The sequence below is a fragment of the Aplidium turbinatum genome, chromosome 16 (genome assembly GCF_918807975.1).
Source record: "Aplidium turbinatum chromosome 16, kaAplTurb1.1, whole genome shotgun sequence".
NCBI lineage: Eukaryota > Metazoa > Chordata > Ascidiacea > Aplousobranchia > Polyclinidae > Aplidium > Aplidium turbinatum.
This window is the reverse complement of record NC_137487.1, coordinates 18,807,002-18,833,445: the sequence shown is the minus strand read 5'-3', so window position 1 is coordinate 18,833,445 and position 26,444 is coordinate 18,807,002. Positions and strand designations below refer to the sequence as shown.

General features: G+C 36.4%; 1 protein-coding gene across 1 annotated transcript; it reads right to left on the bottom strand.

Annotated features, from left to right (window-relative positions):
* Window positions 1-1,355: 1,355 nt before the first annotated feature.
* LOC145785086 (uncharacterized) lies at window positions 1,356-24,486 on the bottom strand. The gene is made up of 11 exons (XM_082596787.1): window positions 24,149-24,486; window positions 22,672-22,826; window positions 22,234-22,327; window positions 21,496-21,673; window positions 21,102-21,223; window positions 17,747-17,925; window positions 15,170-15,284; window positions 13,913-14,416; window positions 11,206-11,321; window positions 10,569-10,667; window positions 1,356-3,471 (listed from the first exon to the last, which is right to left on the bottom strand). Exons 1-8 carry the CDS (start codon window positions 24,240-24,242, stop codon window positions 13,941-13,943), a joined length of 1,413 nt encoding a protein of 470 aa, XP_082452913.1. The 5' UTR covers window positions 24,243-24,486; the 3' UTR covers window positions 1,356-3,471; window positions 10,569-10,667; window positions 11,206-11,321; window positions 13,913-13,940.
* Between the last annotated feature and the right edge of the window lie 1,958 nt (window positions 24,487-26,444).

The following is a 26,444-nucleotide window of genomic DNA, read 5'->3' as shown; positions in this document are numbered from 1 at the left end:
TTTTTTTGCTTGAAACTGTTCATGGTAATATTCTCTAGATCTCCTTCACACTTAGTTAAATAACGCCGAATTGCTCTACGAGAAATGCCGACTCTTCCGATACAATTTTTTTTTATCTTTCTTTTACAATCACCTCCATGCATGCGTTCTTTATGACATTTGACATAAGATATAAAAGATTAATACGGTATCTTATTGTCTGGACAAAAACAATAAACGTACCCTTATCTGAAGATTGTTGCTCATGATTAATAAAAAAAACATAGATCCAACAGTGCCCACCCCTGGGCACTGTAGGCTCTGTCACTGATGGGCACTGTTGGGGCCGTCGCCATTTTGGAAAAAATGTGCTGCAATATTTATAAACTACATTATTACAAGCATTAAGCAGTATCAAAGCTTGCCTACATTAACTAACTATCCACAGTGTAACTGACAATACTGTAACATGAGCAATGAAGTCACATGCACACTTTCCTTTCTTCCAAAAAAAGTTTCTATTTTCCTAAAAAAATGATTTCTGTTCTCACTTGCCAAGTACTTCACATTGCATCTTCACGTTACATGCGAGAAATCATTGGGCACGTGGACATCTCAAAATGAATTCGGGCGCGCAATTGATGATGCATTGTGGGTAAAATTTGAATATGGGCACTGTAGGAACCTGGGCACTGTAGGAGGTTTTCCCCTACCTTCAAAATGAGGTTAAACCCAACCTTGGGGTCACAAAAGAGTTCTTTCGAGCTCAGTTTGTATATGGGCCGCTTTCTTTTCAACTTCACAGATGTTGAGTGGATCGCTAAAGTTGAGAAAAGGCAGTTGATTGATTGAATCTTTATCCTCGAACTGGGAAAGCTTCTTGCAGAGCTTAATCCTGGCAATTTCACATACTTGTAGAGGCTTTGAATCACTGACACAGGCCCGGTTACCGAGATTGACAGAGTGAAGTTTCCGATTGTTGAAGTCTTGTTGCGGGGGAATGATTCCATCCATTGATCAACAAGAACACGTACTGTTGTCCTGACAAGGTGTGGTATAATGAGCTTTCGGGTAGACTGGCACAGGTTCATAACATAAGTGTTCATTTCCTTCTTGCATTTTTTCGAAAACTGTCAACTGACAACAGGCAAATATGCACATGCGATAAAACCTTGTAGGCTAAACAGTAAACACACAAATTTGATTCTTTCATGTTTAAAAAAGGAAAAAGCGCCTTAAAAAACTATAAACATTTCTCGGACATTAGGACACAAAGAACAATTGTATTAAAATAGTTTCAGTGCAGGCGTAGCTGTGAAGAAAATGCATTACAAGTTCACTACTGGATGGAACACAAAATAAAAACATGTGATTTTGCATAAAAACGTGACCATCACGTCACACACGTGCATTGTTGCATAACAAATCGTCATCCGTTATTTTAAAAAAAGTTTAAATTGGAGTACTTGTAGGTAAGATATCTGTACACTTTATTCAAAGTATGAAGTTTTTTTAGTTTATAGATAACTTTTTTGCATTATTTTTCAACAAACTCGAAGGAAACCAGTGATAAAACAAATTAGCAAAAATGTTCTTGTGCTTCCAACTGAATTGGCTTTAATCTATAATAAAGTTTTTTTTTTTAATGCTAAAATTCTGGAAAAATTTATCTGTTTTTGCTTGTATTGTTTTCATAAGCATAAACAAAGAAGTTCGACGACATCAGGCTTAGGCCACATAAGCGACATACAGAGAATCATAAGCAGTTATGTTAGGTAACAAAAAGCCTTTGAGGTTAAACGAAAACTTAACAATATAGTTTAGTTTTGAGCAACAACAAAAAAATGTGATGAAAAACTTAAACGCATTGCTTATAATTCAGCAAACATTAAATCAATGTAACAACAATTAAAATTGATATCTAGACAAGGATTTGTTGTTCCATAGCTTCATTTGTGATAGCGTAATATCCAGAGTGGCGATTCTAGAACTGCATTCCACAAAAAAGCATGCCCTCATGTGGCAAACAACTTCTAGTTTTCTGAAGTTGGCGAACCCTAAGATGTAAGCAAAGATAAAGCTGGTCAAAACGATACCTTCACTCATCAGTCATCATATAATTATATTTTAAGTAAAATAAAAATCAATCGAAAGCTGAAATAGATACAGCGTTATACAAGCACACACTTTCGTATTAAAATATTGAAGATAAGCCACATTTGTTAGTCATGGAGCAGTCAATTACTGTTTCACATTTATAAAACGCAACACAGTTACAACCAACAAAAAAGCAATTATGGCGCAAGAAAGGGACATTCGGAGCGAATCATAACGATCACTTAATTTGAATTGTTTTTCAACCAAGCCTTGCGTCATCTTACATAAACTTAAAGGTCTGCGTGCCTTGGTTGATGTGACCAATGAAGATTTAGTGGGCGGAAAGGCAAGAAAGCCAGTCGTTGTGTCTACCTTCGGACATGCCTTTAACCTTACCTTAGTACGAGCTGTTTTCGTACGCGGAAAGCACGTCACGGCTATCTTAGCCCCGTGCTAATTAATCGCTAATAGCGGAAGCTATAAAAATCACAGAGCCAAAATATTTTACGAGATAATAGCCATGTGTGTTGTGCGTATAGAAGTTAAACTTTTACCCAGCAAATTTATTGAAATTAAGTGTTTGAGATGAAAAAACATCAGAAAGTTGATTTTATTCTAATTTTCTGAAAATAGCTTCAAAATTGAAATTTTTGAATTATAAAATAGAGTACTGCTAAACTAAACAAAAAATACTTTTGGTTATAATTCATTTTTGGGCGTTTCTACATTTCAAAGTAACTGCACTAACATTTATATTGCACTAACATCAATATATAACTTATATAACTAGCATTGCACGAAAATGTCTAGCCACCTGAGACAGAAATATTTCACTGCTAGAGTGGGGCGTTCTCATAAAACCCCGTGTCGCTATAGATAGGGTTAAGTGTCCTGCCAATAACACAACCACATGCTCTTGAGCGGTGTCGAACCGACGTCCTTTCGATTGCCGTTCCAAGGCTCTCACTACTCGTCCATGCAGGCTCTCTGCGCATGCCAGGAGACATCGCAACTTTAGGTGGTAAATATGATAGTTAAATTTTTATAAGGACAATAGTTAATAGTTTGATATTTTGCAATTCATATCACATAAACATGTCTGTCATAGACTTTTTTCGCTGGGTTACTTCTTTTCAAGCATTTTATGACGAATGATAAAGCTTTGGCATAAAGAGTTCGCTTTGTTCATGACCTATCTTCGCTAGGCGATGCGCTTGAGTAGCCTAAACTGGATCTGCCATCAGTGTCAGCTTCAATTGTCAGCTTCATTGTCAGCTTAAATCTTGTTGGAACAGCTTCGTTGGCGTTGGAATTGTTTGTATGCTTCACACCTTCCTCAGTTCTCATACCAGACCTCACTTCAGCCGCATGGACGTCATAATGTCCAGTATGATCCTAAGTATTGTTACAAAACAAGTAAAAGTTACGTTTGATGCATTGGTCAGAAGTCCAGTAGCGGAAATTAAAAAATTTTTCAGGGTGCCCAAGAGTTTCAACAATTTTTTTGCAAAATTGAATGGTCAAGGTAAAATTTTATGTCAGAAAAACAAACAACTAGATTCCTAAACAGCAAAATCCATGCGCCAAATGGTGTGTGTGGTTTGCGTGAACTGGATGACGAATCAATTCAATGGCTGCTCGACACCTGCCCAAACATCTAGTCCGCGTCGACGCCACTGCCCAAGGGTGGTAAAAGGCAGAGCCCCTCGACCCTTGGAGTGGCGAAGAAGGTTCAAACAAAGAAGAAGCAAAATGCATCATTTTTACATTGTCTGCAAACGTGCAATCAACGTAAGTTTTGTTATAAAGTTTAAGTGTTGGATGTTAAACATTTTTTCTTTGATGACCAAAGAAGGATTTCAATACCTTTCTCCTTGAAAGTTTATAGCATATAATGTTGTACTCAGTGTTGGGCGCGATAACTCATTTTTCAGTTAAGCGATAACGATAATCGATAAACGAAAAATGCCTAAAGCGATAACGATAAACGATAAATCAAAAAAAAGTTAAGCGATAACGATAAGCGATAAATTATCGCCGATAACGTCCAATAACGATAATTTTTTTTCTTGATTAGCGCTGCCCCATCCCATGCAGCACGAACTGTTTTTATCAACATGACGAAAAATCGAACATAATATACTGTAAAGGGACAAAACTTTTTGTAAGTTATGCATGAATAGAATTGCAACAGCGGCAGTAGGTATCGAATCTTCAATCTCTTGATTCAGAATCGAACCACTGAGGTAACCGCCGTGCTTATAATTATACCTTCATTCTATTTGAATATTTATATCTTCATTCTATTTGAATAAGACCTTCTGATGATCCGTTAGGTGAAACAATTTGTAAAGGCTTCAGATAGTAATAACTATATTTGATTTAATTATACCTTCAGATACCAGTTGGATGCTTTTATCAATTGAGTTACACTGCCGCTTACGTGCAGTAGGAAAAATAATTAAATCAAATGAAAATACCATAAAAAATTCCAAACTTTGTAGGCTATATCGTTTTCTGTTTACAGCAAAGTCAGCAATAATTGAAAAAATTCCAAAAAACGCAAAATGCTTGAAAATTTATCAGTAATCTTAAACGTTATTGGTAGTAAAAATGTGCATACTGTGAAATCCACCAAGCTTGTCAAATTAGTCGTGTTTAAGAACAATAACATAATTATCGTAATTTACTGATAATTTCAGATAATTTTTTTTGCTTTCTTTGTGAACACCTTCATTAAAGCAATGGCAGAACGCTGAGTTGTTGAGATAAGAATTACAATATAGGCACTGTATTAGTGGGAATAAAAATATTTGATTGAGGTAGGCTAGGTCGCATAGGTAAATGAGAAAGGTTATACTGTATTTAGCATAATTTTACCACGCAACTCGATGCGCCTATTGTCATGCAAAAACTACTACAAGATGCAAAAATGTGATGTCGGTCTGCATGTCAAATGCTTCAAGCAATATCATATTCCGCAATGACTTGTTTCAGTGATATTGTGTTACTTTGCTAATTTTCATCTTCATATTTTTTGAACTTTCATTTTAATAAAATGCTTGATGACAATAATGACATGACAAGACATGAACAAGACATTTCCCATTTATCACTTTGAGCATAGTTAATAATATTAACTATGCTTTGAGGCATAAGTAGGCTAAAATGTAATAACGCTTAAGCATTACGCACAAGAAACTTGTAAAATTTGTTAACGGATTTGCCTAGCGTCTTATATATAGGACGTTTTTTTTCTCAAAAAGTACAAACACAATTAGGAAAAACATAATTGTGATATGGGGGAGAGTGGGGCTAGTCGGAAAGATTTTTTTTTAAAGTAAAATTTAACACAATTGGTGCATAACCTGACAACTTGAAGCGGCTTAAATTATCACCTATGGTGTCCTCTATCATACAACCAAAAATAAGTATTGAGTCAATCAAGCTTTTAATAAAAATTTAAAATAAACAAACATACAATTGATTTTTCAACCAACCCCATGCCTGGGGTTAGTTGAAAAACGTCAGTTTAACCCTTTACAGGCGGCGAAGACTATCTCTCGTTATTTGTTAGTGATTTTTTTGTATATTGTAGTTTTTAGTCCAACTAAGAATATTTTATGAAAAAAAATTAAAATTTTTATTTCTTTGTTTGTTTTTTATTATGTTCCCACAATGGGAACGTTGGCATGTAAAGGTACCAAAACATATCGTAACGTGTTTTTTATTTGAATACGACGCAAGCTTGGGTAGCCTACTTTATTCGATACAGTAGCATTGAAAAAGACAATAAACAAAAGTACACACGTTTAAGAGATCCACAAACAACAAATGTACTTTCTACCACTGTACTTTCTACCATGTAACTGTACTTTCTACAATTATATACCCTGTCACTAACTTTATTTTTGGTGTTATACGTCACTGCATAACGTAACCATCCGTTTTTCGCGTTTTGTGCATTGCAACCTTGTATTGTTTTGTACAATACACATCTTCCTTCTGACGATGATACAAGAAAATGATTCAACGAGTCGAATCGCACTGTTGCAAACGGAGGTGCGGTAGGTTCCCTAAGTCGACGGCTTGGTTTCTCCACTTTCACCAATGACCGAGCAATCTCGCGCCTGAACTGAAGGTGGTTTTCAGAACATTGTTTTCCGTGATAATAAAAACGAAAGGCAGCTACAATTGAAAGGTTGCCAATATGGGCAAAAAGATTCCATCACCATTTTTTCAATCGAAGTCGTAAGAAGATAAGAAGATAGCAACCTGTCACATACATCCACATCCCCCATTCCCTGATTGTACATAGCAATCATAAATGGTTGTGTCACTGATTTTCCCTTATGTTTTACTTTTCGTTAAACTGTTTGAGTTGGTGCTACACCGCAGTAATTGCTTGCAACAGCGACAGCACAATTATCGTTCCATCTGGCACAAATTACAATGCCGTCTGATCAGTAATCAAATTCCCCTCTAGGCTTTTTTTGGAAGGTTTTATTGCTGGAGAGAGGACAGGAACCGGACCTGTTCTCTCTAATTGTACCACATGCTCTGATGTTTTCTCCAGTAAGATCAGTAAGTAGTTGATGGCTTGTGAAAAAATTGTCAAAGAGAATAATATGTTGGTCTTTGTCGGCAACACATGACAGCATTGTCTCAACTACGTATGCTCCCAAAGGTTCAGGTCCTCTTTCGTCTTTACCGCAGTAGATTTCGAAGTTGTAGCGATAACCATCGGAGCTACACAACATCCGTAACTTATAACCAAACTTTACTGGCTTTCCTTTTATATATTGTTTTGCACAGTGTAGTCCTCGATAAGGCACCATCGATTCGTCAATGGTTAGTAACTGGTAAAATGTACCAAATCATTGACAATTTGACCTTAGCAGATCTAACAGCGGCAGTAGCCTACCTTGGCCATTTTAGACTGAGCTAGATTGTGATTGCCAGCCAGGTGCAAGTACGTTTTTATATTGCGGAAACGGTCTCTGCTTATGGTCTTAGAAAATATTGGTGCCTCCATGCCATCTGCTGTGCACCAATAGTCATTTTCTGATAGAAGACTGTGGTATTGTGGTAACCACTGACAGTAATTAGTAAGCCAATAAGTTTTCTCATATCAACCTCATCAACTTTGAAGTTTATCCTATTCTTGTCTCTCCTTGTATATAAGCTTGTTTGCTCTACGAGTAAAGAGAACATGTCATCAGTAAAGAACAGAGAAAATATCTCAAGTATGCTTTTTCCTCCATGAGCTTGAATTTTATCGGATGGATGCAGTTCTTTCGGGTCGCTTAGTGATGCTTTGCATTTTTTTTGCCATCTGCAAGCTCTTTCCGTTCCTTCGATAGAAGTCATGGAAGTCTTTTTTGCTTAAGATCAAGCTGTGAAAACATCAAGCTGTGACAGCATCAAGCTGTGAAAATGTTCTCTTGGAAAAAGTAGTGAGAACTTTTTTGAGATAAACTCCGTTATTTGTGTATCACATGTTGCCAACGTTCCCATTTTGGGAACAACGTATAAATTTAATTATGTGAAGAAAAATGTTAAATATTACAAAACAAATGGTAGGGGAAACAAATTATTAGTAATAATCTCACATAAAAAACGCAAATATTTTGAAAAAAAGTTTGATTTGTGTATTCGAGAAGCACTTTTTTTCGAAAGATGAAAAATATGATTTTTGACTAAATCCATCGCTTTCATAAAGGAACAATTTTGCAAATATTATTTTTTCAACAAATGCACCTGAAACAATAAGCATTCAACAACAATATCCAAAATAAAAAAAAATTAAATGAGGTCTGTGTAAAGCTGTGGGCGACTTCAACCCGATGTTCCCATTTTGGGAACGTTGGCGTGTAAAGGGTTAATGCCCACCAATGAACTGGATACTATTTTTTCAACCAATAAACATTTACATGGGGTTGTAAGCAAATATGTTAACTTGCTTTAAAATCAAAATGCAATGAATTCTACATCAAATCATCGTAAAAACATTTTTTAATAAACGCATTGTTAAAACTTGTGATGCCGCATATATAGCACTTTCCAAGTTATTCAAATTAAAATTTTACAATGTATGTCTGCTTAAAACAAGTACATTGGAGCTTATACTACTTATTATCATACCACGACGATATACTCGTATCATACTACATAGTCATACCGTTATCAAAACATTGTCCAACTAACCCCACCCACTATTTTCCAACTAGCCCCATTAGCATATGACAAACTATTTTCCTAAAATATTGAAGTATGGTGCGTTAGACTAAAATTTGTTTATTTCTTAGTGTTGTAGAACACCTACAGCTGACACACACCAAAAAACTTCTGCTTATCTTTAACGATATCGACGCATAAGATGTTTTTCAATACGCCAAAAATTTTACTTCGAAAGTAAGAAAATAGAAAATTGTCAGCCAAACAGGTATACCTTGACTCAACAAATCGAAACTAACATGGATTATGTGTTTTTATAAACTACTTTACATGTTGGCAGTAAATATTTAAAAAAGTTATCGCGAGTTAAAAAAATGACCACTTTTCAACTAACCCCGCCTTCCAACTAACCCCACTCTCCCTGTTCTTTAGCTCATAATTATGCAATATTTAAATTTTCCGAAAACATTTTCAAGTACTTTCACTTTCGGCACAAATGGGTTAACTTTATAAGTTAAATGGCACTTACGAATTTGGTTATTATTTTTGGATTAAAGTTATATCGCCAAGATAGAAAAAAAATCGATCTTATAGTCTATAACCGATCTTGTGTTGTTATTGTGTGTGAATTTTGTCTTTTAAACTGAGTTTGTGACGTAACCGCACGTCTCAAGGCAAGTTCTTACAATTTTAGTTAATCTACTCATCTAAAGATTTAATGCGCTTAAAACAGTAAGTTTCATGTTTTGACGAGAGGGATTTTATTTTTTGACGACAATTACTAAAAACTAACACTTCCAACGAAAAAAGAAAACACAAGAATAAAATAGTTGATGGTGAGGTGGCGCGAAAGACCATGTTTCCGATGTAAAAGCGGCCTCGTATTGCGACACTTTCACAAACCACTTGCCAATTTCTTTCGCTTCGCTTCAAAGGAATCTGTGCTGTCTGTGCGCTTACATTTTAATTGTAAAATTCACTCGCGATTGCCGATTGCAGCAAAACAACAAGAGACTTGTTGAATGCATTTCATTGCATTGCAATTTGCAACTCTAAAAATTATTGTGTTGTCAGGGCCGTCGCTGCAGGGGGCGTGCCCCCTCCCTTGACAACGACCTGTGCACATACACTTCAGGCACTGAAGAAAAACTGGTTTTAATTTTAGTTTCATTAACTAGGTGGCTAGTAAAAATGTTACTTTTCATGGTCTTTCCACTTGTGCGTTGATCCGAAATAAAATTTATCGGCGATTAATTATCGGCGATAATCAAATATTGCCTTTGGCGATAACGATAAACGATAACTGAAAAAATAATTGAGCGATAACGATAAGCGATAAAAATTTATCGCCGATAATTATCGCCGATAAATTATCGCCGATAATGCCCATCACTGGTTGTACAGTAGCCTATGGTCTCAGTAAAATTTCAAAAATCCGTCTGAGATGTCCAGACCTTTCCTTCCGCATAGCATACAAGGCAGCTTTCACCTCATACCACTTTTAACATTAATGAAACAATTCAATTTAATTCTTAACTACGTGAATGACCAATGTACTCCCTTTAAAATGTTGCATTTTTCCCACAGCCGGGCACGTTAGAACTTTCTCTTAAATCCACTGTCGAACTACAGCGTGCCCAATGCCGCCGGTTACGGTAATAAAATGAGATTGAACAAGCAAAACAAGCCAGAAATATTGGCGAGTGAAAAATTACATGTTTTTTCTCGATTTTGGGGCTACATGATCTTCTTCTTCTTGCGTTTGAGGCCGCCACAAATCACGTTGTTACATCCAGGCGCAGCAGCCAATGAATGATTGTGTTCATCGAGCGTTGTGAGATCCACATATCTGTCCTGAGGTCGATATACAGGACAATGGTAGATAATGTGGTGTGCAGTGTGAAGATCTGAGCCACACGCACAAGATGGTGAATCGGCGAGGCCCCACTGGAACATGTTGATGTTGAAACGACCCACTCCAATCCGGAGGCAGTTGAGCTACATGATCGAGTGAACCTTTTGGATCCGCCACTGCATACGTCCCAAGCTTATCTGTTACTTTATTGTCGTATCGTGGATTGGCGTGGTTGAAGATTTGAATTAAGTGGACGAAAATGAAAGAAATCCAATTTTCGTGTTAATCTGCAGGCATGTCTAGTGTTCTGTCAAAGACACAGCTGCATGCTCTTGAGCGGCGTCGAACCAGCATCCATACGAACGTCGCACCCAGTCACTCACCACTTGGCAAAGTGGCCAACCACATACGTTACTGTTTCAATACTAACAAAAACTGGTAAACGTATGTGAATTGTTACCGCGGTTGGGGAAGGAAAAGATTCCTCTTCCATGACATTTTCTGGCTCGTTCGGTGTGGTCAAGGAACGTAGTCGAGCTTCTTCGAAGTTATAATTCCCCTTTTAAAAGTAACAAAACGTAATCATTGCTTGACTATAGCTTAAAAAAATTAGATGATTCTTTTTTTTATAACTTTTGACTAGAATTTGAAAAGTAAATTTATTTACCAACTGCGTTTAGCCTGAACACTTGAACAGTATCCGTTCACCAGATTTCCTATCTCATTCTTACAGTGACGTAGGCAGGAAGACATTGGGTTAGGGATAAGAATTAGGTTTTGCCTCTTCTTTTAAAAAAAGTTTCAGTAATTTAATAAAGTACGGCACTTAATAGCACAGTCAAATCAAATGGAAATGTTGTTAAAAAGTAAGCAAATACTAAATCAATGGCTCAATTTTGGGCCCAGTTTCGGTTTATGTTGGCCCAAATTTGGATTTGACCTAAATACTTTTACATTACAGCCTGGGAAATTCTTCTGTCCCAATGAAAGATTAGTAGAACAATTAGAACCACTTAAAAGGTAAGATACGGTACTGCAGAAAACTTTTTTAACATTCCCAGAATCCTTTATTTTCACATAGGTATGAATGATCTTACTTGTCGGCCTCTCCTTCGAAAATTGCAAAAAACTACAATTGCAACTAAAACGACAGCAACCGGCAATAGAATTCGACCAACGATCCACGCAAGTGAAGGTGGATAGACCGGCACATCTGAAAATATATCTATCAAAAGATACGAGATAATCTTGAAGATGTTTACAAAGTTAAGTTTGTTGTGGTGCGGTGCTTCTTTCAGTGGCGTACGCAGAAAATTTTTTAAAGGATGGTTTTGAAAAATAATTGCATGAGGCCGTTTTTACCAATGCTTAGGCTACATTACGACAAAAGGACAGTAAGACTGACAGATCACAGAACGTAGGCTTGTAATTTTGCTGATAAAGAGGGCTACGAGATGGTCGAGCAAGCTTCCCTAACATTGCTGTACGTTTTGTTAGACATTTGTTGGTTGAGTGGGCAATACAATGCTAATCATGAATGTAATCCAATGTCCATCCAGAATTCCCTGCTGTGAAGTATGAAAACGTTTTTCATTTGAGTTACGTTAAGATTGCATTTGTAGCAAAAGGAATTTTAAATACTTGTTGCAGTGTTTTGCTTTTACTTTGCGATAGAAAAAGGGAGGTTCAAAGATGAAAGGTTCTACAAATCCTGTGATTAAAAATTATTCATTTATCAAACGCAACCAAATTTTGAAAAACTTTTTCTTGTTTGAATCACCCCTGAGTGAAAGAAGTCAGTTTATCTTAAACACTTTTACGCAATCCCACGCATTTTTGTCTTGACGCTTTCTACCTTTTTAGGCTACGACTTTCATGCATTAGTATTTCATATCTCTTTTCATCGCATAACGAAACTAAATTGCTGATATCTCGAAATCAATAAAGATAAAAGAATTTTCCACCAATATGAAGCAAAATATTTTTAAAAACGTTTCAACGTGACATTAAAGTTGCTCATGCTAGGACCTAGGAGATGTCCAATCAAATGGTAGAAACTGTTGCCTACTAAAAAATAGGTTAGCCATCAGCGTAAAACAAATCGTTTATTCAAGCTGGTAGTGAGCCTGAGTCCACAATAGCCTGCAATTTAGCTTCAAGCTGCTGTACTAAACTTAACAAAAGCAAGCTGCTTATCCTGTTCTTGTTAGTACAGTAGGTTTTTTACGTTTTCTAAATTTAAATCATGCAAATTGACAAAAATTCACACACTTTACAACTGTCGCAAGTTAGCTTTTGAACAAACTTAATTTGCCTGTTTAGGGTTTTCATATCAATATTTTTATGTTGAGAAACTAAACAAATGCTTAAAAAAGAAATTAACTTGATAGAATAAGGGAGGTCAAAGATAAAAAATATTTACAAACCCTCTAGAAACCCTGTGATTAGTTATTATTGATTCATCAAACAGAACCAGATTTTGAAATACGTTGCCTTGTTTGAAACACTTCGAAAAGAAAGCAATCAGTTTATCTTAACACTTAAGCAACCCCACCCATTTTTTGGCGCTTTTTACCTTGAATGCTACCACTCTCATGCAGTAGCATTTTTTTTCAGCGCATAAAAAAACAAATTGCTGAGATCTCGAAATCAATGAAGTAAAAAGAAATTTCCGTCAAAATCAGCGTTTCTTAACCGGGGGTGCTAGCACCCCTTGGGGGTGCTGGAATAGACTGTAGGGGGTGCTAAATGCATGCAATATAATACCAAAAAATGCCATTTTACATTTCTGCAGTTTTTCATCTTTCTGCCAGTATCGGCAGTTGTCATATCAATGATTGCTGTTTCGAAGTACGGTAGCCAACATGATTTGCTGTTATTGTAGTCATTTCCCAGTCAAGTATGCAAATTGATCCTGAGGAGGTTGTGCGAACTTACCTGGTGGGTGCTTTGTTGCAATATTGTTGCTCACCTCTCGTTTCTAGAAACCACCATGGCAAAATACATTCCCACAAATCACTCGTATCCAGAGTGGATACAGCAGCCCTTCTTGGCAGACATGAGTCATGATAATTGATAATAGACTATAGGAGGAGCTGATTAAGCCCAAGGCAACAAAGATTAACCAACAAAACCAACACCAACATGCACCTAATACACAAAGCACAAGACCGAGAATCTTGGAAACGTTTTATACAAGAAGCAGTCAATGCTTTGAATGAAGTACGACAATAAAAGAAGAAGCAAGAGTAAGAAGCATTGGTACTTTAGTGGTATTAAAGTAAAGAAGAAGAAGTAGAAAAGAAATATCTACATTGAGAAGTAAACAATGATCATACTGCTAAAAGCGAAAATTAATCTATTTCAAATTTCTCTTTCTCCGTAGTCGGGTGTAACAAGAATTTACAGCGATAGACACCGTGTTTCGCCCATGAAGCTGGGCTCATTAGTATAGCTTCACTACTTTAAGCCACAAAGTTCTCGACCCCTGCTTTTACCAGTTAATTGTGAACCCACATTGACCAAATTTTTTCTAACAAACCGAAAGCATAGCGGTAGTTACTCAGATTGCTCTTTTTTTTATTGTTCACGCAAAGCTCAGAGTTCAAAATGGATACCACTACATCTTGCAGGTTTACAATTTTCCATATAAAATGGAATTGTTGCCTGACTCAGCAGATTGTTCAGAAAAGTACAATAGTACATGCTACTTACCTACCACTGTTGGACGACATATAAAACTTCTTACAGTATTATAACATGTGGAATTGCTACTGCAGTTAGTGATGTTCATAGCACACTCACTGGTATCTTTGCATAAAGTTCCATCCGATTAAAATCCTTTATTACAAATGCAATTGAAACTTCCTATCGTGTTGCTGCAAGTGGAATTGCTCGTGCAAATGCCATCGCTGTTGGCACATTCATCTATATCAACACAGATAACTCCATTGTCTTGAAATCCTTCATTACAAATGCAATTGAAACTGCCCATTGTGTTGCTGCAAGTGGAATTGCTCGTGCAAATATCTTCGCTGGTGGCACATTCATCTATATCAATACAAAGAACTCCCTTTTTTTGAAATCCTTCATTACAAATGCAATTGAAACTGCCTATTGTGTTGTTGCAAGTGGAATTGCTCGCGCAAATATCCTCGTTGGTAATGCATTCATTGATGTCGCTGCAAGACGTTCCATTTCCACTGAATCCCTCGTTACAAGTACAATTGAAGCCTCCAACCGTGATCTTGCATGACGCGTCCGGGTGGCAATCGTGTGGTCTGCTGATATTTGCACACTCGTTGACATCTAAACAATGGACGGAAAAATTATACAATAGTTTCAAGCACTGGACAGCAAAAGAACAAAAAACTAAGTCCTGTGTTTTTAACGGTAAACAGTCAGCAAAGATTGTTTTGGGTTTTCCACCGGGGTTAAATTTATTCTTTGGGGTCTAATTTTGTCTGAAAAAAGGATAAATTTCGACACAGCACATGATAAATATTCAACATATAATTTAGAAAACGTTGTTTGAGTGAAATTACCTTGAGGCAGTCGGTAAAGAATAAATGAGAATTAAACGGTTTGAGAACCTGTGGTGTATGAGGCCTGTATATCAATATTCAGATTGTGAATCAGCGTTCGTTCTATCTCAAAGCACCATTTGAAATTGTTTGGTGACTGGAGGCATAGAAGCCCATATTCAAAGTATTTAAATATGTTTGTCAATAATATAATAAAGTTTTCATCAATAATACTGAGTTTAACTTTTGTTTTGCAGAAACTGATTTGTTGTGCCTTCCTTTTCCTTTAAATGTGTTAGAATTCAAATTACCAAAAATCTATTAAACGATGTTAAACATAGTTGGTACGGCTAAAAATTTCAAAACAGTGGTTAAAATCCCTTTTCATGAAGAAATTGATATATACAGTATACTGATTTGTTTTAAGTAATCCAATTAAGAGTTTTTATCAGAACAACTTTGCTTTGTACGTACGTGCGTATGCAAAAGTGTTGGTAAATAAGACACTAAAAATTAGTTAAGTGCCGTTGTTGCAAACCTGTGATGACCACCATAGACCCTGACAACGTTGCAGTAGCACCATCACTAGTCATACGCCTTGCTTTCACGGAGATATTGCTTCCAGTTTCAAGGGGTAGTCCTTTTATTTGCACCTACCAACAAAATCAATATTGTAGCCATAATACAAGTGAAAGAATAAATTTATGTGAATAAATGTGCATATGACTTCCAATTTGAACTAATAGTTGTCCGCTCCGTTAGCTCAGTAGTCACACGCCCGGCTTAAGATCACGCGGCGCTCGTTCGACTGTCGGAGTCTCGGAGTGTCGACTCGCGGAGTGTTCCCCGGCAACAACACTTCAACAATTGGAAATTTCGCTCTGCCAATCTCGGTAACTGGCCCTGCGTCAAAAGCCTCTAGAAGTATGCGAAACTACCAGGAATAACCTACCAAGGCTTTGTCAGTCCAAGAATAAAGGTTCAAAATCAACCAAACCAACTTGTCACAATCAATGTGCGAGGTCTCGCGATGGGCTGCTTTGTATCTTGATCGAGCGTGCTGTTTTGATTGTAAAATTTTTATGCTATAGGTTATCATCGGTTATTGTCTTCTAGTAACCTTTGATTGCGAAATCTCTATTATGTAACGTGTTTTCTAGATCATTCTACTGCTACGTGCAAATCTAGAAGCTTCTTTAAACTTGCTTGTTTACGTTTAGTGCAACGTGACAGGACAATGAGTCCTGATGATGTAACATTACGTAACCTTCTCGAAGTTACTAGACCGAACAATCTTCTATAAATAGTGGTGTAAATTGATGAATTATTATTATGAGTTGATTATGAGAGTTGATTATGAGTTTATTATGAGAGTTGTGTTATGAGTTGTGGATTGGTAAAAGGTGCAGAGATCATTGTCGATTGAGAGTCGAAGTAATTGAATACAGGTAGATGAGAATTGGTGCTGATATAAATTGTATTCGAAATTAGAGTTATTTGAGAAGCGGTTCGTTAAAGTCCTTCAAGAAATTTCATTATTATTTCACCAGTAAAAATATTCGACATTTAATTGACTGCCTTTCAGCAATATCCCATTAAACTAGGTCATTGAACCTTTCCAAGTCTCTTTCCTGGTAAGAGATAGAAAGAAACTGTGACACAACTAATAGTTACCAGTCTGACTGTGTTGAAACCATTTATAAATACTACAGCCATGACTATGAATGTTTGGCATGTTAAAATGAAAGCTGGAAGTTTTTTAGAGTAGCGAAGTTTTTATTTGCTTGCACCACCAGCCAATATCATCTAAATATTCTAAATATATAAGAATCTTTACAAGATATTTTAAAAATCTTTACATAATATGCATCATTTATTTGCAACACTAAGAAAACAAACGATCGGTCATGGAACAATAAGTTTACTTTGCATGCTAGTTTTTAAAACCATTGCCAGGGCCGTGGTGAAGATCATTTTGGCCAGGTACCAAAGATATTTTCGGGCTCCAAATTAAGACATTAAGAAAACCGTTCCATATAAAATACGCAGTAGCTTCAAGTTCCCGGCCTCTTAACAACGTTATTTTTTTTCATTATTGTAATTCCGGGGTTCCCAACCTGGGAGCCATCGCCTCCTAGTGGACCATGAATCTTTTTCAAGGGGGCCATGGAAACATTTGAAAATTGTTCATTTTTTTAAATTTATTATCTCTATGTCCACTCCAACACTATATAACAAAAAAAATTCATTAAAATTAAATAAAAATGCCCACTTGGGAGATTTGATGCAGGAATTCAGCAAGTATTTCCCTGACATATCAGATCAAGCTGCTACACTAGTAAAAGATCTATTGCATTGTCCTGTTACTAATATTCCAGACACAACCGATGGTGCCCAAAGCGAACTCCTGAAGCTGCTAGAAGAGACGGCAACCCGATTGAGCTATGAGAATAATAGTTTGACTACATTTTGGAAAAAACTAAGCAAATCATACCCTATGCTTAATGAAATTGTCATGCCATATTGCTGTTGCCTTTCCCATCAGCCATCAACATATCGTTGTGAGTGTGGGTTTTCAACAATGTTAGGCCTACTTCAGAAGACAAAGCAGCGCAGTGTCTTGGATTATTCAATGACATGCGGCTTGCTCTTTCCACCACCAAACCAGCAATTAAGACATTGTCAGAGCAAAAACAACCTCAACCATCACATTAACTGCATATGTAATATTGTAGTAATAACTAATTAATGTACTATCATGTTTATTGTGTGTTGTATATATAGCATTTGATCATTCTAACTGCCGGTTACTGTATAAACAAGTTTTTTAATTAAAATGACGTTCCTTAACTTTTCAAAAGGTTGAAAAAAATAAGGGGGCCATTAATTTTTCAAAATTTTCAAAGGGAGCCACGGTGTAAAAAAGGTTGGAAACCCCTGTCGTACTTGATTTCAAGCATTGACTGCCCCTTGTTGGAAAAGTTACGAGCTCCTAAAATCATTTCAGGTCCGAGGCCAAAAGTACGCCAGAACCCCCCCTGTCAATGCGGCTGACCATTGTTCACAGTCTTTGTTGGCATTTTCAAAACTATTTTGCCACGTGTCTTTTAGTTACCATGTAAGTCGAGGAACTGTCCAATTGATTTCTGTTTAAAGTTGCAACAATTGTTTCATTGAAGTTGAAAGTGAACTCAATTGCACGTGGCAGAAAAGATGATGGAAGCAACAAGGTAACACCAACACCATCGTCATTTGTAATATACTGGATGAATGATGTGTCTAGCACCGATCCATCTATTCATAAAATACTGTTGTTTAAAAAAAAAAGAAAAAAAGTTTAATTGAATAGTAAAAAAGAGAGAGACAAATGAACAGGGTTTACTTAAGATTGATAAAAGGTAGATGCAAATCAAAACCATCTGAAACCAGAATAAGATAAGTTCAGTCTTATTTCAATCTTCTTTGAAATGTAGAAAATATGTGAGAGACGTTTTCTCATAACCAGGAAAATATTTTCCAAATCAAAAGATTAGGTAAGGTGTACTGAAAATTTTTAACTTAAAGAGAAAAGCTAAAATGATTTAAAATTAAATGATTAAAATATTCAATAGTTGGAATTTAGCTTACATTTAACTCGGTTAATTAATCAACGAGTGGAGATCGTTGACGATAGCTCAATACATTAAACTCCTTACATTGTTTTACAGTTTTTTTACGTTACAACCTAAAGTCTCCAGGGGTTCTTAAACTGGGGTCCGTGGACCCCCAAGGGGTACGTGGACTAGTTTTAAGGGGTCCATGAAGGATTGAAGGCCCAATGGAAATATTAGTGTATAATTTCAAAAATGGAATGAATTTTTCACAAAAAAAGAGATTAAGTTTGAGAAACCTTGATAAAACCATGTGCCCTAGAAATAGTCGAACTAGTTTGTGTCGTAAAAATAAGAAACTTGAATCAGTGCCTTTGTCGAATAACATATCGTCCACTCCAGAATCATTGACATTTCTGCTAACGTTTTAAAGCAAGTAATGGAAGAATTGAAAGTCACACCTTTTCCATTCAGTATGCAACTGGATGAGAGTTCAGATATGTCTAATTGTCAACTTCTGGTCTTTGTTCGCTATGTTAGTGGTGACACGATCAAAAAAGAGTTTTATTTTGTGAGTCACTTTTACAACATGCGAAAGCGACTTATGTCTTTGAAATGCTTGACAATTTGTTTGATGAGCAAAACTTTGAATGGAAGAAAAAATTGGTAGTTTGTGCAATATGCGTAGATGGAGCACCTGCAATGCTAGGCCAAAGAATTGGATTTGCCAGTTTTCTAAAAAAAAGAAGCTCCTCAGGTCATTGTTACTCATTGCGTTTTACATCGCCATGCATTAGCATCGAAAACTCACCCAATAAATTTGAAAGAACTTTTGTCTGGTAGTGTGAAAATGCTTTGAACCATCGAATATTCAAGAGTTTATGTCAAGAAATTGGAGCGGAACATGAAGTTCTCCTCTATCATACAAAAGTTCTCTGGCTGTCAAGGGGACAAATTTTGAAGCACTTATTTGAACTTCGATTGGAAATTTTTTTTTCTAAGAGACAAAAACATTGAACTCTCTAAGCAGTTTGACAGTGAAGAGTTTATTCAAGGGTAAGCTTACTTGGCGGATGTTTTTACTCATATAAATGAGGTAAATCGTTCTACTCAAGGCCCTGCCGTTATACCTATGGACGCTCCTGAAGAACTTAAAGCTTTTCAGGATTGGTTATGTCTGTGGAAAAGGAGATTGGAGACTAACAAGTATTCTAATTTCTCAACGTTGGAAAAATTGATGCTTTAAAATGGAACTGCAGTTTGTAATGTTCCACCATCTTCTCTGCGCACAGACATTTGGAAGCATTGCAAAACTCTTTCAGAGGTTACTGATTAGCCACAGAGGATATTAAAAATACAGCATGGATACGTTACCCTTTCCTCGTTGAACTGGAATCTATGTGATGAGGACCTTGCGAATAATGAGTTCATTGAAGTAAGGGCAATGGAATCATTAAGAAAATCCTTCAATTCGAAAACAATTGGCAATTTTTGGAGTTCGTTGACGCAAGCATATCCTCTTTTGGTAAAGAGAGCCATGGCTGCTATAATCCCTTTTGTCACTACATATTTATGTGAGTCAGGATTTTCATCGTTGGTAACTATCAAAACAAAGAGTCGAAACCGGTTGAATGCAAAGGATGACATGCATGTTGCCCTATCAAAGACGAAGCCACAATTTCAGGTTCTTGTTGAAGACAAACAGCAGCATCCTTCACATTAATGAAATTAAATCGAAGATATTGAAAAACAATCTGCATTCGCTATTTCTTAAACTTAATAAAACATGAATTTTGTTACCAATTCATTTTAATTTTGTTGCGTGATGTCCAATTCATGTTGATCAAAAAAGTTTCTCGGATTAGGCCACAAAGGGGGTTCACGCAAACCAATTTTTTTTTATAAGGGGTCCGCGTTAAAAAAAAGTTTATGAACTCCTGGACTCCAGACCAAGCGCTTGTCAAAAATTCATGACGTCACAGAATGGAATCGACCAAAAATACAAGGCGACGTTGGTGAATAGTGTTTTCACAATTTTACCTTATAGCTTTCTTATTTTCTAACTTTAAATCCTGAAAGTTAGTGTTTAGAGCAAGAAAATAACAAAGGAAAGGTGTACCATTGAAGGCATAAAACAGCTTTGAGATGCCTTTTGTCTTTAATGCATGAGCAATTGTCAAATTGTTTTACGGCCGCAGGTTCGTTACCTCTGGCCTAGAACTACTTATCAAACCTATCAAAACTGTTTCTAGAAGCTCTTCACCAATAATAATAATGTTATGGTGCATTTAATGTCCCTTACAACTGCTTAGGACTTTTAACGCAAGAGGTCATTTTTACTTTTGTATCATATTTACAATGTCATCACATTGTTACCCGACTTATTCTCACTGCGTTATGCAAGAAAGAACACAATCGGTTAAAGTCTTCGCTTTTGCCCGACCTGGAATCGAACCCAGATCTACCAGCACAAGAGCCGAAGGCGATAACGACTCGGCCACTGAGCTGAAAGTTGCATAAGGTTTAAGAGATAAAGATTCGATGAATGACGTCATCACTGATGACGTAGTTAGCACACATGATTCCGCCAAAAGCAAATTTGTAAGAAGGGATTGCCCAAAATCATCAGAACATCAGTTTTCTTTTGAAAAGTTTCTTTAAAGATAACCCATCTAGTCTTTCAGATACTTGGTAGCGCTGCCAAAGGGATTTACAGTAAAACAACTCTTTGAAGGATATGTGACGTCACGATAATTGAAACAACGATGCTGTACTTAAGTTTATCATTATTATTTATTCAATTACCATTTATTTATTCATTCCTACCCTTCTGGCTACGCTATTACATCAACGCATGATTGCGATAGTTTATTAGCCCACCAGTATCAAAGCTTGTGCTTCTTCCATACGGGCTCTGTGATTCTGTGTAGTTTACAATGGCGTCAAATTGGGCAACTCTTGCTCGTACCAAATAACGTGTGTTTGGATTAAGAAAAGAGATTCTAAAGAAAAAAATATAATTTCAAACAAAGACATTCAGCTTGACTGGAATTTGATCATAAAAAATGAAAGTTTTTGCATGCTTTTGTCATCTTATCGTGTTATCCACAAAACGGTTATTTTATCTAATAAATTCCCAAGCAGGCTGTGTGGTAAACACTTTCACTATAAATAAAATTAAAGCAATAAAATAAGGCCAAAAGTTATCATTCGACTAGGCCTAGAGGTAATTGATAGATTGATGATAAAAGTAAAAATTCGACGATTGCCTCACATAGCCACGTAGTGTGTATTTGAAGGTGTGTCTTTTGGCACATCCAGTGTTGATGTTTCATTGGTTGCGCTGTTGCTGTATTGAATCTGCCACCCGGTGGCGCCAGGTGTTTCTTCAAGGAAGACAGTGGCGAAGGTTGGCTTGAGAATCAGGTGAAGTATGGAAACGCCAGCAGGTGCTAAAACACAAAAAATGAAGTTAACATCATTAAAATAATTGCAATATAACAATTGAAATACAACTTAACCTATGGCATTAAAACAAGAGAACCGCAACCAAAAACGTTTCTCTATCAAATAGAGCAGGACAGTAGAGTACAGTAACACTAACTGTCGAAATTAATTTGGAACAGAGGTGTTTAGAAGAACTGTGTTAATTTTGTTCAGGTGCACTCAAATGGTTGATGATAGCGTTGTTTACAATAACATTGCAATACAACCTTGTACATATTAAACTATTAGGCTGCACATAGCTAAGAGACGTAGAAAAGAAAAAAGAAAAGATAATATCTAAAAAAAGATAGAAAGGCTGCATTGGAGAGGATACGGAAGTTGTTAAGAAAAAGATGCGAAGAAGAAGAATGTGCTTACAGTAACCTAGTTTAGAAATAAAAATAAATCCGCACTGGCAAATCCACTTTGGGGGATTTAACTCAGAAAACTTTTGATTGACAAAGGCTTGAAAACATAACTATGGTAAATCAACAAAAATACGAAATCTTACTCTTAGGATACTGACCAGTTCTTGCTGTTGTTTCAGCCGAATTTCCAAGCGTACCATTGGTAGCTCTCACAACTACTTTGTAGATGATGTTGCTTCTTTTTTTTGTAACCTTCATTCAGACATAAAGATTAGCGTGAACATTTTATACAATTCCATTTCCTGCAAATCGAACAATTGTCAGTTATCTGTAGGTGCACAACTATTTACTGTTTCAAATAAACAAATCAACAGTTTTTTTTTCAGCGAGAGTATAAACCTTAAATCATGATTTAAGGTTTATACTCTAGACTAGATCAAAAAAAATTATTGGTTTGTTTATTAGTGCTTGCTTCTGTATTAGGTTGGTCGCCAATTTGAGGATGTGTCAATACCAGGTCGCCTAAGGTTCTAGTTAGTTTTTTTCCACTTTTGACTGTATCAAGTATTTCTATTGCTTTGGCAAAAACAGCTTACAGCAACGTTAGTTGATGTTGCATTGTACGATGTGGCATCTGAGGCGTTATAAACTGCAAAGACAGTGATCTGGTAAAAATCTGCATCTTCAACTCGTGAAAACGACACGTTGAATCCGGTGGATGTTTCATCGCTGATGTTTATGGAAGAGGGGGCTGAAACGAAAAAAACAAGTTTGGTGAAAAAGAATCGACTCAAAATTTTTATTTGAAAACGCAGTACCCATGTCTTGTGTATTTAAACGCCTATTTAATTTAAATGTCTTGTAAAAAATCTTATGTCTAGAAAATAGACGACATACAAAATTTGTGGAGTTAATTTTTTAGCATTTTTTGAAAAATATTTGCGAATTATCACGAGATCTTGTATCTTGAAAAAAATAACTTCCTGTCAGATTTCACCATTACACCGATTCGTGCATGGGCAAATCTCTCCTTAAGTAATCAAAGATTTAACGTCTGTAAACGTTAACGTAAATAACGTTAACGTAAACATCATCATCATCAACGCTGAATCAATGTAGAATGAGTAGATTTACTGGATTATTTTAGCTTAGCTGCAATCACTTTTTTCGTTTTATTTAACAATTAAACTTCAATAAAATATAAAAAACGAAAATATGTGGTTGTTCTACACTCTACAGTCTATCTTACATTCTAAATATAGTATAGAACGTTTGAAAGCAACAAATCTATACACAGGTAATGGCTAATGCCGAAAAGAAGAATTCGAAAATCTTTGTCTAAGCGGTTGCCTTCTCGGGAGACGTGCTCGTGGCAGACAATGAACAACATTTGTATCTCATTTTCAACGAAATACATCAATCAGCTAACCAAGAACACGTTGGGACACTACACGACAAAGAAAACATTGGAAGAATTTACAAACTGCTTTTTTTTTTTGTAGTATCCAGGCTTACACTCGGTGGTTGAAGATTTAGATTAAGTGGACGGGAAGGCAGGAAGCCAATCTTCGTGTCCACCTTCAGGCATGCCTGTCGAACCGGCGCCTTTTCGATTGCCGTTCTTGTGTTCTCACCACTCGGCTATGCAGCCGACATTTACGAACTGAGCATCCAGTTAATAAAAGGCCGAATCGGCTATTAGGTAGTAGTAGGTCGTAGCGGTAGTAGTAGTAATGCCTAATGCAACTTATTCTCAGTGGTTGTCTTATTTTGATGTATGCTAGGTTAAACTCTCAAATATTTTGCATCGAGACAATTTTGATTTTGGTTTTTTATGTACGGAAGAGCGTGTTTATCATCAAAAAGACGAAGATATTGCTCATTGATTAAAATGCTCAAGAATAAATTTCGCGAAAACAATGGCATTTCCAGCTTATTTAAAACCTTATTAAATCCGCCGCTAGTTGGATATTATATGTGGCATAAAAAAAATTGATTTCATGATATTTGTAACATCTTCTATCGTTGAAACAATTATTTATTCATGACGACAGTACAGTGAAACCAACTTACCTGGTAATTGGGCAAATGTTGACGAAAACATGAAACTGAAAACAACTACCACAGATATGCAGCCATCAATCCCTTTAGATTGTTGAGCCACCATTGTATATTAGTCTAGCAGTAGATCATCCGTGTTTTTAATCAACTTCGTTTTAATAAACTTTTACAAATATTCTGAAAACAAATTGCACTGTTATGTGTCTAACATTTATCATACACCTCACCCAGGAACGGACCCAGGAGGGGGGCGATTAAGGTGACCCCCCACCTAAAACCTAAGAAAGTAGCTTTGTTCTTCATTTATATTTATACGATTTGGAAAACAACATATCGAAAGCAATGCTGAATAAGACTTTCGCCATGTTCAAAGATTAGGTTAAGCTAAGGTCGGCTATTATAATAACATTGTATAAGGCTATTATTTCGTCACAGAGTCTAATTACCGAACAAAATTACTAAAGTTTAAAAAGTTTCTAAACTTTTTGCCGGGTTTGTAGAGCATAGCGATAAATCCTTTAACCTAGATAAATTGATTGACAGAGCATGTTATTGGCAACTTTGGCGGTCAGGCAGCTACAACACTTGTCAGAGATTTAAAAAGCATTCTCAAAGCCCGCAGTGAAAATTGTGATAATGAATTCTGTAGTTTATTCCAAAAAGCATCCCAAGTTTCGTCAAAATTGGACATTACCGTTACCTTACCTCGAATTAATCAACAAGTTCACAGAACAAATGTTCCATCTTCATCACCAGAGCAATACTACAAAAGGTCGATCTATATTCCAATGTTGGATTCCTTCATACTTGACTTGGAAACAGGATTTTCATCTGAGACTTAATCATCTTGTCACCTAACATCATTGCTACCGTTGTTTGCGCTGTCCGTTGTTTGTCCGTTGTTTGTGAGTTGTTTGTGCTAGAATGTTTGAATTCAAACAAGTTCAAAACATTGATTGTTTTTTAGACTACGTCGTAACACGAAAACAAAAACGCCCTCTTCTTCACAATTGGCTGACAGCTTTTCCAGTCCGAGGATAAAGATTCAATCAATCAATCAATTTTCTTGCCTTTTATTTTCTTCAACAAAAAGAAAAGTACACAAAAGGGTAAACAAAAGAAAACTTCCACGTTCCAAAAATCGTGCAACTGCATTCCTAACAACTACCAGTCAATTGGTTGCAAGGCCGTTGGTTGACAATTTTCTACCTTGATCGACGGTATTCGCTCATTGCTAATGCCAGGCTCAAAAAAGGTCGTGTGTCGGGACGAAACAAGCACATGGATGTTAATAACTACTGGACACAATTTTCATGGTAATTCCCTATTTTGAAGTAAAACCACAAAAAAGATACCAACTTTTTTTTAAAATTCAGTTACTAATGACTGATTTTGCCGATGGTCTTGAAATTTAAAACAAAATTCCTTTGTTGGAACGCTTGGTTACTCTAATTAAAAAATAAAGAGCCCAAAATGTAGATACTAAACTTATGTTCAGGAAACAAACGCTTTGAAAACTATACTGTCTTCATCTTTAATGCTACAAACTGTCTTCACAACTTTGAGTTGATTGAATCTTTATCCTAAGACTTGGGAAGCTTCCTTGAGAGCTTTTAGTTGCGCGTATGTGAATAGGTTTTAAACTACAAAAGCAGGCCCAGTCACCAAGATTGACAGAGTGAAGTTTTCGATTGTTGAAATGTTGTTGCCAAGAAATTATTTCATCCATTACGTGACGTTAAATTAAGAGCAGTTGCTCAAGCGCATACTCCAAAAGTCCAACTAGTGCCGCTTGACCTTGAAGCTTCTTCGTTCACAAAGTCACAAGATAACCAACTGAGCTATAGGGGCGGACTCAAAAGTGTCCCCTACGTCTTCTTAACAAGGCTACTAGTTGATAGACTGACGTGTCAACAAACGCACGATCGCAGACATGCGGACAAAATATGTTGGACACCACCACAATGAAATTAACTCCCAAGCCCTTGCTGATGACGTTGGAAACAAAAGAAAAAATAAAAAAACCACTGATCCGAAAATATTTGCTGATTGACATCAATCAACAGGTGTAAACTACCGAGCACCACTTAAGGGTCGGTAATATCTAACTCACAGTGCATGTTGAGTCAATGCAGTTGACACATGGCAAAATTTTGGTTATTTTCCAACGTATTTAGCGTTTCTCAACGGCTCCTGATCTTTATTCAGCAGCACTAAATGGTGATAATTATCTCCTAGAAAGCTCTAAAATGCTTGTGCAATTGTGCATATGATTGTTTTTATTTCTTACGTTATGCTCAGGATATAT

Coding starts and splice junctions, on each gene's coding strand:
- LOC145785086 (XM_082596787.1), bottom strand. CDS start 24,242: ATGGTGGCTCAACAATCTAAAGGGATTGATGGCTGCATATCTGTGGTA. Junction 22,827..24,148: donor AACATTTGCCCAATTACCAG/GTAAGTTGGTTT, acceptor TTTTCGTTTCAG/CCCCCTCTTCCATAAACATC. Junction 22,328..22,671: donor CAACATCAACTAACGTTGCT/GTAAGCTGTTTT, acceptor GTCTGAATGAAG/GTTACAAAAAAAAGAAGCAA.